Source organism: Meriones unguiculatus, chromosome 8, assembly GCF_030254825.1.
Source record: "Meriones unguiculatus strain TT.TT164.6M chromosome 8, Bangor_MerUng_6.1, whole genome shotgun sequence".
In the NCBI taxonomy this organism is placed as follows: Eukaryota; Metazoa; Chordata; class Mammalia; order Rodentia; family Muridae; genus Meriones; species Meriones unguiculatus.
The window spans coordinates 109,216,715-109,231,775 of record NC_083356.1 but is presented as its reverse complement, the minus strand read 5'-3'; the positions used below and the strand labels follow the sequence as shown (position 1 = coordinate 109,231,775).

Sequence of the window (15,061 nt, the reverse complement as noted above, 5' to 3'; positions counted from 1 at the left end):
AGACAAAACACAAGTCAGGGGAGCTGGTTAGATCAGGATTTATTTTATTCCTTGTTGGTTTAAAATGGCTAATCAGAATAAAAAATTAAAGGGTCTCTGTATAGAGGCTGGGGTCTTCCCTGTTGAAAGGTCAGAACCCAGCTACCCCCTCTACCCAGCACCATATTGAGGTGGGCTAAGGGGTAAACCCCAGGGGACAACTGGAGGGGCTGAGGCCTGCCACTCCTCCTCTCTACCCCATGTTTGGCATATGATGAAAAAATATTGCTTTTTGGATTCTTCTCTCCTGGCCTTGGATTTTAAGATCATTTTAACTGCAGATTATAGGGAAGCATTGAAGGGGTTTAGTGAAGCCCACCACAATCCCTGTGTCCCGAGGATGGGGCAGGGTTGGCTGATGTTTCTTAAATTAGGCCAAGCTCTCTTCCTGATCTCCTACCACCGCTGTGGAACTGTGACCCCTTTCCTGGGGAAACTAGATGTCAATGAGCCTAGAAAACTAGCTCAAGTTCCTTTATCCAACCAAGAACCCAGACTTACCCAGGTTTCGTTTCTAATCACTCAGCACCACCAGAGGGTGCTGTTTCCTCAGTGGATAACTGGGACAAAAGAGAGGGAGCCATGGAGAAAAGGAAGACTTTAATGTCTCTCTTTTCCTGCTGGTCTAAGGAAAGGGAAGAATAAAGTCCCCTTCCTTATATATATATGTGTGTCTATATATCCCTCCCTTGTTTTCCCATCCCAGGATAGATATATAATTTCTTTGATATTTATAATATATATATATGTACACACACACCTGGTAACGGAGAAGAGGAAAAAAATAGAATCCGTAACAATAATAAAAAAAATTATTTCTGGTTTAAAAATGATCTGGTTCCCTCCAGGGTGAGCAATTGCACAAATGTCCACTGAGTCTGGTCCAGGGATCAAGGAAGGGGAAGATCTTAAAAGATCAAAGGTGGAAGGGAGGGGAGGGTTGCCACCCCCAGTCTCAGGGCCCCAAGTCTCCTTAACCCCATGGCATTTTATAAAACAAGCCTCATCCTGTTGGAATCGGTGGTTTAAAAATGTCCATGCAAAGTAGGGGAGCCCCTTGAGGGAAGGGAGGTGGCCACCTGAGGCCCTTTGGTGTAGGTGCAGAGGTGTGGGGGAGGGGAGGCGTCAAGATTCACACAGAAATCTCGTAAGTGGTACCACCCACCCCTGACACCTTCTTGACTCCTCCCCTTGTGGGGCTACTGAGAGGTGGCTGCCCTGGGCCAGGGGAAGCAGAGCCTATACTCTTGGGCTGTCCATTGGATTTGCTGTAGGTGGTCTTGAGCTGTACTTCATCTCTGGTGGGGAAAGAAGAAACAGACATCAGGAAAATGATGCACAAAACACGCACAAAATGCACACAAAAATGGTCTGATATGGGGGGAGGGGGAGCTTTTCACATACTTTCTTACCCAAACAATCCAGTCCTTTTTACTTTATTGACATGCTTAAGATACGGCTGACTCTCTTTGTCCCCAATTTATTCTTAACCACAGCTCTCACACACTTTTTGGCAAGTAAAACTTTGAGGAAGATAGTATTATAGGAATATTATCAGTCTTCAACATCTAAGGAGGGGTTGTCCATAAGAGCAATCAACTATGAAACTGTTCTAAGGATAATATCCCAGGGTCTACGTACACTATAGTCATGTGGAGCTGAAGACCCAATGCCTTTTGCTACTTAAGCTGAACGAGGAGACAGAAGACAAATACTTACTTGGGGGTCAGTAATGGCTGCAGTGCTACTTCCTCTGTCTCAGAGACACCAGATGGGGTTTTTTGGCTGCTGTAAGACATTGATCGGCCCAAGTAGGGGGCAGTTGGGCCTGGTTCAGGGGACCCTAGTCCCCGGCCCCTTAGCCCATCTGGTTTGCCAAAGCGGGGTACAGCTGGGCGTCCCAGTGGAGTCTTGCTCAGGGGTGATCTCTTTGAGTCATCTGAGGAGGAACTAGTACGAGGGGCCTGGCCGGAGCCTGGTGTTGACTGAATGCCTGAGTCTCCCACACCTGGCTCTTCCTCACGTCCTGCAAGTGGAGGCGACTGTCGTAGCAGCTTCTCTCGCTCCTGGAGGGAGGCCACAATGTGGCGAGACAGATTGTCATAACGGACTGGTGAGGGCTCTCGGTGTGGTGGGCCGGTTGGCACCAAACGTGGATGCCTCTCGGCTTCCCGTTGCTGGGCCAGCCTGGCTGACAGGAAGGGAGAGGTGTAGCCTAAAGGTGGGTCTGGCTCAGGCCCTGCCTGTACTGACTCAAAATCAGGGCTGTCTGAAGGAGTGAGGAGGCTGTCGTAAGATAGACTTCCATTGCGTGTCTGATTGGCCAGGCTCTTATAGGAGGTGGACGTGGTGCCCTCCGAACGAATGGACTGCAAGTGGCCCAGCTCAAAGCCCGTGCCCTGGGCTGACTTGAGGCTGGATGACCGTGAACCACTGGACAATGGATCAAAATGAAAGCTTTTGCCAAAAGTGGGAGACCGGAAACTCTCTGGCTCCAAGCTGGGCTCTGAGCGGTAGCTGGGCTGGCGGCTGCTATCTGCAATTGAAGTTGGCTCCTTCAGACTGTCTCCACGACTCAGCTGTGGAAAACAAGTAAAACAGTCTTAGCACTCTTTTTGACAACTGCCAGACAGTAGAGCTCAAAGAGACACTGAAGAACAAATTATACACCAGTAGTACACTTCAAACTTGGACATCCTGTGGTTTCTCTTAACGCAAAGCTGTGACTTGGAACAAATACCTCATTTTAAGAGGCAAGAAATGAGGCTTTCAGAGACTAGCTTGGCAGAAGTGGTTTCTGAAATCTGACTTGACTCTAATTGGTGTTTTTATCCTGTATGCATTATTGCTCCTTTTTTGATGAAAAACAAAGGAATTCAATTCCATTAATGCCAATAATCAATAAATACCCTTAATATTTACATTCCCTCTTCTCCTTAGGAACTAGCACAGGTTATGACTCAGCCTCTTGGAGTACACAGTACCTTGGCGCTGGAGGAATGAGGCATGGCGGCTGACGTGCTGCTGCTGTAACCTGGTCGGTACTTGTACATGGTAGGTGTAGGGGGGCTCTCCTTGCCCAGGAGACTGCTATCTATGGGGGAAACCCAGAGAGCACTACTTTACAAGTTCATCCTTTTAACTGTCATGGAGTCTCTGAAAGGACATGGGAGAGTAAAGTAGACCTAATAAAAGCAAAGTCTAGAGAACAGTATTTTGCTGCAATTAGTCTGTAGGACTCAGTAGGGCCTGGTCCTTAGATACAGGCCTACAGTCCCATCTACTCAGAAGTCTGCAGCAGGAGGACAAGTGGTGAGCAGACACACACATGCAGGTCAAGTACCCACAGGCACACAATAAAAATCTAAAACTAATGGTAAGGCCAGGTGTGGTAGTACATACCTTTAATCCCAGCAAAGGCAAGCAGACTTCTATGAGTTCAGTGACAGTCTGAACTACATAGTGCTTGTTTCTTTTTTGTTTTTCGAGGCAGGGTTTCTGTGTAGCGTAGCAGACCTGGAACTAACTTTGTAGACCAGGCCTTAACTCAGACCCGCCTCTGTCTCCCTGGTGACCCACCACTAAAGGTGTGAGCCACCACTACCTGGGAGGAGGTACTGATTTTTTTTGTTTGTTTGTTTTTGTTTTTAGAGACAGGGTTTCTCTGTGTAACAGCCCTGGCTGTCCTCTGCCTCCCTGAGCACTGGGATTAAAGGCATGCACCAATACACCCAACTGATGATTTTTCTTTTTTTTGAAGAGCAAAGATCTATACTAGTTTCAGAATTTTTAGTGGGCAAATGCAACAAACATACTAAGAAACTCTCTGATTCTTTTGCTCAGAAAGTAAAAGCACTTGCCATAAAAGCCTAATGACCTGATTCAATTTCCAGAATACATAGCAGAAGGAAAGACCCAAACTTCTGGAGGCTGTCCTTTGATCTACCTACCCCACCAAGCCCCATGCACAGATACAGTATGTAAGGCTGTAAAAAGCAGTTCTCTGCAAAGTCTAAACCACTCCCCTGCTCCCTGGACCCCTCCTTTACTTTAAGCCATCCAAGGAAAACTACGAGTGTCATCTGCTGGGTATCCTCAGCTCTAACTCTGAGCGTCACCTGCTGGGTGTCCTCAGCTCTAACTCTGAGTGTCCCCTCTAGCCCTTATGTTCTGTGCAGCTTACACGGCACCTCATTTCTGTCTTCTACCTCTAGGATCTCCCAGATCAAGGCAGCCCTTACCCTCATTAGTACCCAGGCTGAGGTGGGTTCTCAGCCCTGTATATCGACTCAGGTCCGGCTTAGGAGGAGGTGGAGGTTCCGCATCTGCAGACTGGCTCTCCGTTATCTCTAGGCTTCCCTTAGACTAATAAATGAAAGGAGGAAATATCAGATTGGGAAACTGCAGTAAGATAACATTAAGTTGGCATTAAAGTACTGGGACAAGTTAGTTTGGAATAATAAAGAACAAAGAAAAGTTGAACATCTGGAAGACGTCACATCTTCACGGACATGGAAGGAAACAGCTCGGTGTCTATTGTCAGTGACCTTGAAAAGATCTGTGTTTAAGTGACTTTAACACAAAGATGTACACTCAATGCAAGTTTCTAGCTCTTTGCTATGGGTGCAATTCTCTGGGTTTCCCTGGCTTTACTTCCACCTTATTTATTGCTCACCTTAGTCCTCCTCAGTTCTCCCTGGATGCCATTATCCATGATCTTCACAGTTATCTGCCCATCTGACACTTCTGGTCGAAGGAAAGGAGGTCTGATTACAATGGTCTTCTCTTTCTTTGGTCTCCCCAAATACCTGTGTAACAAGAGTGAGAAGGCTTTTACTTACTATTTCATTCAAAATTTCTACTTGCACACCAAGTGTGAAGCATTGTGCACACACAGTAAACAGTCATGGACTGAGGTATATAGCTCAGTGACAAAGAACTAGACCCCCACATTCACCTTCAGCATCAAAAAAAAAACCATCCTGACAATTTACTACAAAGGTTAGCACTAAACTAACTGATCTGATTCAATGTGCATCTTCATCAAGAACAGGCTTTTCCAGACAGGCATCCAGCACACCACCTTATGCATTCTCAGTTCTCAAAGGCCATTGGCCACACTTAAAACAGTATCAACTGAACTCAAAAATTCACCAAGGGATCAGCATGTCTCTTCCTTGTAGCTCTCGCCATTCTAAAAGCAAAACCACCCTAAAAGGCCATTTTCCATCAGAGTTCCCTTATTCAGAACAAACCCAAAGGAGACAAAACTTTGCCCAAGAATAAACAGTCGAAGGCGTGGGTGTACCTGGGTGCTGGAGAACTGCAGAGGACGCGGCTGACATTGTTACAGCAACCATTGGTGAAGGGGTTCACACCTCCACGGAATTTACCTGTAACCTGGTAGACAAAAGGAACTGGGTAAGCCAGACTATGCCAAGAAGCAAAGTATTGTGCAGCCACTCTTTTGGGAAAAGACTTGACACTTGCGATGACTACGAATGGGGGTTCTAGTTGACCTCACTAAAGCCGACCCCAAACATTAGATAAAATGGGGTTAGCTTTCTGAATAGTGACTAACATAACATACAGATGAATTCCCTTATGAACTGTTAATAGAAACTGCATGTATCCTCTGTATACTAATCATATACTAATTCATCTCTCTAGCATTATCCTTTTACACTATATCCAATACAGTATGATATATCCACAGATAAGAGAACACGGACTGCAAGACAAAAATAAGCAATTAAGATCAACTCCTATTATGTGCTTCATAAAACCTGTCCCAGTGAGTTTCTATAAACTCACATATTTGTTAAAAGAATTACAGGGCCATTTCTCTCTCTCTCTCTCTCTCTCTCTCTCTCTCTCTCTCTCTCTCTCTCCCTCTCTCTTCCTCCCTCCCTCCCTCCCCCCTTTTTTGGCTTTTCAAGACAGGGTTCTCTGTGTAGCCTTGGCTGTCCTGGAACTCAATCTGTAAACCAGGCTGGCCTCAAACTCAGAGATCCACTTGCCTCTGCCTCCCAAATGGTGGGATTACAGACGTGTGGCACCACGCCTGGATTACAAGGCCATTTCTTAAGGTTATTTTTCATCCCCTTTTGGAGACAGGGTCCAAGTCCATCAATCCTATTGCCTCAGCCCTAAGTAAGATCCCAGATGTGCACCACCATTTTCAGCTTTACTTTTCCTAATGGAGGGCCTCGGCCTACCTCACTCTCTTTGCCACTACTATTACTCTCTATATCATCACAATAGTAAGTATTTGCTGATGGTCTGTTTGTGAAAGCGATAGGCTCTTCACTAGTAAGGGCTTAACACATGCCCTGTTCAGTCCCCTGGTACCTGTTCATTGGTTGTGCGTCCCCTAGCCACCAGCACCACATGAAATCCTGTGAGGCCGGCTACAGGAATGAAAAATAAGCCAGCCACACACATCACTGCCATTCTGATTCCAAGTAGTCAAGGAAAAAAGAACAATGTCACTTTGCTCTCCCCAGCTCTACTGTGACCACTTCCGCTTTAACTTTCCTGATTCAAGGACTCGACTTGTCCTTCCAACCCCATCCTACAAGCCAAAGGCCTTCAAGGATACGTGACAGCAGTGCGGACCTCTGAGAGTTCCTCCATGTGATAGAGGACATAAAGGAGGCCAAAGCCAAACACACCCATAATGTGGGCTGTCAGGGAAAGAAGGAAAAGGAAGAAATATCTGTAGTTCCTGCGACCGATACAATTGTTCACCCAAGGGCAGTGATGATCAAATTCCTAGGAGCAAAAAGAGACAGAATAAAAGGCATCCTCAGAACATAGCAGTAGGGTTGGCAGATGCTTCCCCAGGCGAAGGAATCTGCCACCAAGCATGACCACCTGGGCTCAATCCCTGGGACTCACATGCTAGAAAGAGACAACCAACCCCTGCAAGTTGCTCCCTGACATTCACATGTTTGCCAGGCACACCTTTACCCACCTACATACATATATACACATGTACGCACACTCTCACAAAAAGAAAGCAAAAAACAAAATAACAAAAACAGTAATAGATCCTTTCTGTTGAAAAGAGGAACAAAATAATAAAACTGAAGTTTTACTTTTAGTAATTCATAATCATAATCATGTTCATCATTTAGTTATAAATTTTAAAGTTCTAAAAAAATTACATTTAAAGTACTTAAAGCAGTTTTGATTCCTGTATGTTAACTGACCTCCCAGAGGTTAGTCAAAGCCAAGTTCTCAAGCTGGTCTAAAGTTTGGCATGGTGCTACAAGTCTACAACTCCAATACTTAGGACACAGGGAATGGCCACAAGTTGGAGGCCAACCTGGTCTACACACTATGTTCTAGGCCAGCCATGGCTAAGTATAATAAAGTCCTTGCTTTAAAATAAATAGATAGATAAATGCTAAGGGAACAAAAAAGACAAATGTTGGCAAAACATTCAAGATTTATGGACATAAAAATACAACAACAAAGAACGATAGCTATGAAAGCAGAACTAAACACAAGAACACACTTTTTGTAGAAGAGGTTGGCACTAAGTAACCACAGGGTGGGAGGCTCAAGCTGTGAATCCTGGGTCAGAAAAGCTGTTGTTCAAGCTTCCCGGTGTAGTAACAGGGTTTGGTGCTGGCTCTCATGTGTGCTCCTCGAAATGCCATTTGATTCCGCTGGCCCGTGCACCTCTGGCAGCTTGACAGGGCTATGCTTCAGGAATCTACTCTACGGGCTACAAGGCTGGCTCAGTGACTAGAGTGTGCTGCTCCTGCAGGACCTGATATCAGCTCACAGCACCACACCAGGCACTTTAGAAATGACCCACATCAGGCTCTGGGAGGATCCTAACCTTGGTCCCTGGGACTTCATATGAAAACACCCACAAATACACATACACATAATTTAAAAAAATGAATCTTTGCTGAAAACAATTTATTCTAGGGGTGCAAAGATGGCCCCTGGGTCTGAGTCCAGCACCCACAGAGTGGCTCACAACCAACCATCGGAAACTCTAGTTCCAGGGGATCTAATGCCACCTTCTGGCCTCCTCAGGCAGACATACTCAAAAATAGAAAAACAAAACTTTATTTAAAGTTTATTTTTAAAATGAGAGTTGAAGAGATCTAGAGGACCCAGGCTCCATTTCCCACATGGATGCTCACAGATGTCTGTAACTCCATTTCCAGGGATCTGACTGACACCTGTTCCTGGCCTCCAGAATGCACACAGTGCCCAGACATACATGCAGGCAAAAGCATCCATGTACACAAATGAAATGATAAAAATTGTGCTTGCAAAGGAAGAAGGATGTACTCTACAGGACGGAAACAGACAACCTGGGACGGACACCGAGGCTCACCTCCACACAGTTGTCGCAGACACTGCAGTGGGAACACCTGGGAGGGCGGTAGAAGCGGCAGGTGGCACACCACTTCATCCGCACCTGGATGCCCTTGATCTCCACCGTCTTGTAGAGGGGAGCGCGGAAATCATCTTCTTTGTCTTCGTCCTCTTCAGCTAGAGAAAAGAAGAAAACTTCAAAACAACTATGCCCAAACTATTGAGTACTAGGAACACAGAATGTTTAAAACTCGAGTGTGCCATGAACACAGTGTTTAATCCACTGGTGTGGAGTTACAGACAGTTGTGAGCTGTGAGTGCTGGAACTGAACTCAGGGTCTCTGTAAGGGTAATATACACTCCTAACCACGGAGCGCTCTCTCTCTCTCTCTCTCGCCCCAAAACACAGTTTCTAAAGTCCCTCTACATAACGTTGTATTTTATAAATCACAGCTCACATCAGACTGTATGGTTAAAAATAAAAGTTTTCCCCTCATACAAGGAATAGCAAGAATACACATTCTTAATTAAAATATTTGTTATTTGTCATTATTCTGTGTGTGTGTGTAAGTGTGGGCAGAAGACAACTCTCAGGAATCAGTTCTCCCTTCACTGTGAGGTCAAGGAACTGAACGCATATTTATTTTTATTTTATGTATATATGTTTGCCTGAAGTATATGCACCACATGGGAAGAGTGCCCATAGGCAGAATAGGGCATCAAATCCCCTGGAAGAAGAGTTATAGACTTGTGAGTAAGCATGTGAGTGGTAGGAATAAAACCTGTGTCCTCTTTAAGACTAGCCTGTGTTCTTAGCCACTTAGCCATCTCTCCAGCACAATATAAATACTTCTTTGGAGTTTTTGTTTTTTTCAAGACAAGGTTTCTCTGTATAATAGTCCTGGCTGTCTTGGACCAGGCTAGCCTCGAACTCAGAAATCTTCCTGCCTCTGCCTCCCATGTGCTGGGATTAAAGGCGTTCACCACCTCACCCAGCCATAAATAAATCTTAAAAAAAAAAAAAGAGTAATCTGTTAATGGATGCTGGTACCCTTCCTTCCCCGTTCCCTTCTTCCAGTGATGCTGCCTACAAGTGAATGCTAATTATCATGTGAAAACGCATTAATATCTTCTTTTATCTGTGTCTACATGCATATAAAAACTGAATGAAAATTTTATAGGGCTGGTGAGATAGCACAGCCAACAAAGGAACTGGCTGTCATGCTTGACAACCTGACTTTGATTCCTGAGACTCATGAAGTGTAAGGAGAGAACCAACTCCAGGTGTGCAAGGTGAACTACGCACCTGACACACACATACAAAGTAACATATATATGCACACAGAAAACCGAAGTAGCCCTTTTCTGGCATGCAGACAGAATACTATATATAATAAATGAATTTAAAAAAGTTTAAAAAAATTACGTAAATAAACACTTTTTTTAATGTCTTTTTTTTTGAGACAGTTTCTCTGTGTAGCTCTAGCTGTCCTAGAACTCCCTCTGTAGATCAGGGTGGTCCCAAATTCATGTTCCTCTGCCTCCATGAGTGCTGGGATTAAAGGTATGTACCACTGTACCCCCATGCAATTAACTGAAAATTAAAATTTACATTTAAGTAAAAATTATTAAAAAAAAAAATCATGGTTTCTGCCTTTGAGAGGTTTATAGCCTAATGGGAAAGGGAGCCTGGGAACTATCAACTGACACATGTGATCGTCTCTCCATGTGCTATTGGACACAGGTGAGGAAGCAGTTTATTGTGTAGTGGGAAGTAGGCTTTAAAAGAAAGGTACTGTGCTCAAGGAGGGTGCAATGGCACACACCTGTATTTCTAGTGCTCGGAAGATGGAGGCAGGTGGAACTCTGTGAGTTCGAAGCCAGTCTGGTCTACAAATGAGTCCAGAACTGCCAAGGCTACCCAGAGAAACCTTATTTCAAAAAAAAAAAAAAAAAAAAAAAAAAGAAAGAAAGAAGAAAAAGAAAAGAAAGAAACCAAAGAAAAGGTGCTCAGAAAGTGACAGCAAATGCTGGTTTTTCCTTGGTCTACATAGTATGACTCTATCTTAAAAGATAATTTACCCATCAAAATACCTTTTCCCACAAAGAAATCTCTTGCTCCAAAAAGTAATAATACAGGCATTAAAAACGAAGTTTTCAGCCAGTCATGAGAACAAATACCTTTAATCCTAGAGGCAGTGGATCCAGTGGATCCCCAGACTGAAAGAAATATATGCACATATAAAATGATGGTTTGTTTCTGACATATGGTCTCACTACATAGCCCTGGCTAGACTGAAACTACATAAATCTGCCTGTCTCTGTCTCTGCAGACTGGGGATTGTGCAACCATGTCCAGCTCAAATGCAAAAGCCTTCAGGGATGTAGTGCTGTTAAATAGGAGCTAAATACTGTAGATGATAAGGTGAAGGGTCAGAAATTCTAAGGCACCAAGCATTTGACTTACAAAAACTTCTGTGCCAAGATGACAGTGCATGGCTATGTTCAAGGGTTCCTGGGGAAGTTGAAGTGGGACAGTTGTGTGAGCCCAGGTTTGAGGCCAGCGTAGCAGCAAAGGGAGATTCCACATATCCTTCTGGACTTAGCAATTTTAAAGTAATGACCTTAAAAATATTTTAAAAAGCCAGGCAGTAGGGCTGTCGGACTCCGTGGCCTGCTCTTTGATCACTTCCCCCTGGTATGTGTGCGGCAGCCTTACCAGGCCACAGAGGAAGAGGATGCAGGCAGTCCTGATGAGACTTGATAGGCTGGGGTCAGATGGTAGGGGAGGAGAGGAGGACTCCCCTTATAGAGAACTAAGCAAGAGGGAGGGAGGGTGGTACTGGGAGTTGACAAGGGAAGGGGCTATGATTGGAATGTAAAGCGAATAAATCATAAAAACTATAAATAAATAAATAAATAAATAAATAAGCAAGCAAGCAAGCCAGGCAGTAGTAGTGGTGCACACCTTTAATCCCAGCGCTTGGGAGGCAGAAGCAGACAGATGTTTTCAATCACCTTCTGATTGGTCAAAACAACAGCTAAACAGGCAGTAGCAGGCCAGGAGAGGAAGAGACTGTGTGCGCGGTGGGAGGTGCCGGGGGGGGGGGGGGGAGAGGGGGGAGGGGGGAGGAGGATTGCAGCTCTCAGAACACAGATGTTACCATGACACAGATGAAGAAGGAAGTGCCAGGGCAAGACTAAGAGGACAGATAATGGGCCATGCGTCTTCAAAGTAGGCCGGGCCAGAACTGTCAGGTTAGAATAGCTGAGTATCTGCCCAGCTATAGGCCCAAAGCTATCATTAATACATATAAAGGTCTCCATGTCATTATTTGGGAGCTAGCGTGAGCATAAAAAGCCTTGTGTTTACATAATAGGCTACTAACTATCTGATGAATGAATGTTAATAACTCATTAAAAACATCTTTCCTTGGTTTTGGGGTACAAGAGTCTTTTCTTACAGAAATCCCAAATGATCACTAACACTGAGGCAGGCTTTTAGAACACAACAGCGTTCAGCAAAACCTCATCTCACTTGCTATCCCAAGTCTACTTAGAATATGATATCAGACGTGTGAGGTGTATTAGTAACAATTTTTTGTCAGTTCATGGTCTCGCCATCTCTTCCTCCTGGTACCTCCTATTCTCATCCACTTTCCAAAGAAGAGCCTACTTCCTCCATGAGCAGGACTTCCAATACGCACTAGAAAGCATCCATTTCTCTGCAAATTTACTTTCAGCTTTTCCCATTCTACTTAGCTTCACATTCTTCTCTGACTCCATTTCCTCATGCTACCAACATGGTGGTCTTCTGTCTTGTAAAAGGTTTGTTTCTCCCTTAAAACAGCACACCATCCTCCACCTTCTTTGCTTAAAGACAAGAGGAAATCTAATCCTTGTTGATTCTGCTTCCCAATTTCCCTTCAAATTGTAATTCAGCTCTATTTTTTTCTTATACACACATAAATGTACTTCTTAAACCACAATTAAAATCAAGGTTTTGCCTGGTTATAGTGGCTCTCACCTGTAACTGCGGCACCCAGGAGGCTAATCCAGAACAAGGCCAGCCTGGGCTACAGAGGGAGACCCTGCCTAGAAAGAAAAGTATTCTTTAAAGAATCAATTCTTAGTGACCAAAACAATGGAGATTTTGAGTCACCATACTACCAATAAGTCAGTCACTTCATGAATTCTCCTCGGCCTTCTCTTTCCTCTCTCCTCCTTCTTGTTCAATCCCTCTTCAATGGCTTTTTCCTATACCCACAATAAAAATGGCAGAACAGACCAGGTCTTAACTCATCTCTTTCCTAAGCTTACTCTACTTTCTCTAGAAAATCTTCACTCTTGCTGTTTCAAATACCACAGCTGCACACTCCTAAAACACAGTATTTAACTCTCACGTTCAACTGCCCACTGGGTACCGAGGAGCAGCTAACATTCATTGTCTGGGTCTAAGAGAACAGCTCAGTGGTAGAGTGTCTGTCTGGGCCTGGGCTCAATCCCCAGCACAGAAAAAACAAAAGCAAATACACAGCCTAGTTAGCATTCAGTTTATAAAAAATCAGCATCCAGACCAGGTGGTGGTGACACAAGCCTGTAATCCCAGCACTCAGGAGGCAGAGACAGGAGGATCTTTGTGAGTTCAAGGCCAGACTGCTCTACAGAATGAGCTCCAGGGCAGCCAGAGCTGTTACAAAGCAAAACCCTGTCTTGAAAAACAAACAAAACAAAATTTATTTAATTTATCACCGAAGTTATGAACCTTAAAACTACAACAATAAAACTCTCCTCTCCCATCTAAGTACTACAGAGGCCTAACCTTGCTCAGCTTCTGAGCTCAGACAAGATCAAGCATGTTCAGGGTTGGGTAGCAGCGGATTATTTTTCACTCTTCGCTCTACCCCATTAAGCTGTCATAATGATTCTGTTAAATCTACTTCTAAAAAAGCTGTAAATCTAGCCTTAAACTCAAATTTTTGCTAATGCCTATACACTGAAGATTTATTTTCTGTAAATTAAAGACCCCTTGGTATGAAAGAAAAAAAGCATAATGTATTTACCAGAAGCTTAACTGTTTAATTTAGCACATGAAGTCCTTCACAGCTTGGCTCTGGGTTTCTTTTCTGCTCAGACCATAACACTATACTGTATCCTCCAAGCTTGATGACTTCACCATTCCAAAGGTACAAGTCTCTGTGTGCACTTCCTCAGCCTTCTTCTGCGTGGTAAAGTCTTCTCACCATTCTTAGTAGTCCGTTACCATTTCTCTGAGCAGATAAAACTGCACCCATGTCTAAGTTCTCAAAAGAACATTACCCATACTTCCACCGTAGTTTGTACCTAACATCACTCAATCTACAAGCTCTAAATAAATTTCTGAATAAAAATCAAAGATTTGATCCAAAGAAGCAGACCAAAGCCACCTCCCATAATCAAGATGCTATTTACAGTTGGTAATTCTTGAGAAAGAAAAAAATTTAATTTCTTCAATAGACTGACAGTAGGTATCAAGCCCAGGAGCAATGGTAGTAATGAAAGACAAAACAGACTCCAGTTTAATGTGTGTGTGCTTTTTGTTTTGATTTTCCTCTTTTTTTCCATGACGTTGGGTGAGTAGGGAAATGGGGAAGGACCTTGGAAAAGCCAAAGGATAAGAAAGCGTCTGATCAAACTATTAAAAAACCTTAATAAAATTTAAATAATAAAAGGTTTGAACCAAAGTGAATCAAATAACTACTTACTGTGATATATTCCTGTAACAGTATCACAGAATCCTACAAGCCCCAAATCAACTGTTATGTGCCCAAATATTTTTAATGACAACTTACATGAAGAGTACAGAAAAATCTTACCTCTCGGGAAAATTCCTGGGTCCATAAAGGTGGCCATGCTGAAATTGGCCAGCACAAAGAGAAACATAATTGCATTGTAGATGGGCACTGCAGGTGACACATTCAGGCTCAGTCCTGGACACCTGCAGAAAATAAAGAAAATGAAGACAGCCCCAAACACTTCGACACGACAGAGAGACTCAGCCTCTGAGTCACACATGGAATTCTTAGGTGGTTTACCTCAGGCATCCCAAATTACCTTTATCCTTCCCATCAGTAGCCAAGTGTCCCATGACAATGCTCATGAAATAATCTCTCCTGTATTAAGTCCCTACATCAAGGTCTTGTTCTTCAGAATCTTCAAAGTTTTACAATGTATCCTTATCTCCTTATAGACCAGACACAAGAACTAGGGATTGACTGTGTCTGAGCATCAGCTACACTCCTGTTTGGCGCAACCTAAGGGTTCTGGATCCATGTCCCACTGACCTGCACAACAGCCCGGGCAAGCACATGGACACTGCCTGCCTCTTCCATCTCCACAGTTAGCTCTGACCCAATCTCAACTGCCTTAGGTTTCTCCACTGTCATCTGTCTAGAGGCTAATTTTTTTTGTTTGTTTGTTTGTCTGTTTTCAGATATGGTTTCTCTGTGCAGTCTTTGCTGTCCTGGACTCCCTTGGTAGACCAGGCTGGCTCAGAGCTTCACCTGCTTCTGCTCCCCAGAGTGCTGGGATCACAGGTATGGGCCACCACAACCAGCTTAGAGGCTAATTCTAATGGTTGATAACTGAAAACAATAACAATACGGGTGTGTTAGTGCACACCTTTGTTCCCGGGGGCGGG

General features: G+C 44.0%; 1 protein-coding gene across 4 annotated transcripts in view; it reads right to left on the bottom strand.

Annotated features, from left to right (window-relative positions):
* Positions 1 to 22: 22 nt before the first annotated feature.
* Positions 23 to 15,061, bottom strand: part of Zdhhc5 (zinc finger DHHC-type palmitoyltransferase 5) — a 27,146-nt gene continuing 12,107 nt past the window's right edge. For all 4 annotated transcript variants that reach the window (XM_021642870.2, XM_021642868.2, XM_021642869.2 and 1 more), the window contains exons 3-12: positions 14,238 to 14,359; positions 8,402 to 8,559; positions 6,641 to 6,813; positions 6,391 to 6,493; positions 5,348 to 5,439; positions 4,715 to 4,847; positions 4,281 to 4,404; positions 3,024 to 3,133; positions 1,759 to 2,618; positions 23 to 1,337 (exon numbers count right to left, since the gene is read on the bottom strand). In XM_021642870.2, coding sequence (XP_021498545.1) covers positions 1,172 to 1,337; positions 1,759 to 2,618; positions 3,024 to 3,133; positions 4,281 to 4,404; positions 4,715 to 4,847; positions 5,348 to 5,439; positions 6,391 to 6,493; positions 6,641 to 6,813; positions 8,402 to 8,559; positions 14,238 to 14,359 — 2,041 coding nt within the window. In that variant the 3' untranslated portion in view covers positions 23 to 1,171. The remainder of the gene's footprint in view (positions 1,338 to 1,758; positions 2,619 to 3,023; positions 3,134 to 4,280; positions 4,405 to 4,714; positions 4,848 to 5,347; positions 5,440 to 6,390; positions 6,494 to 6,640; positions 6,814 to 8,401; positions 8,560 to 14,237; positions 14,360 to 15,061) is intronic.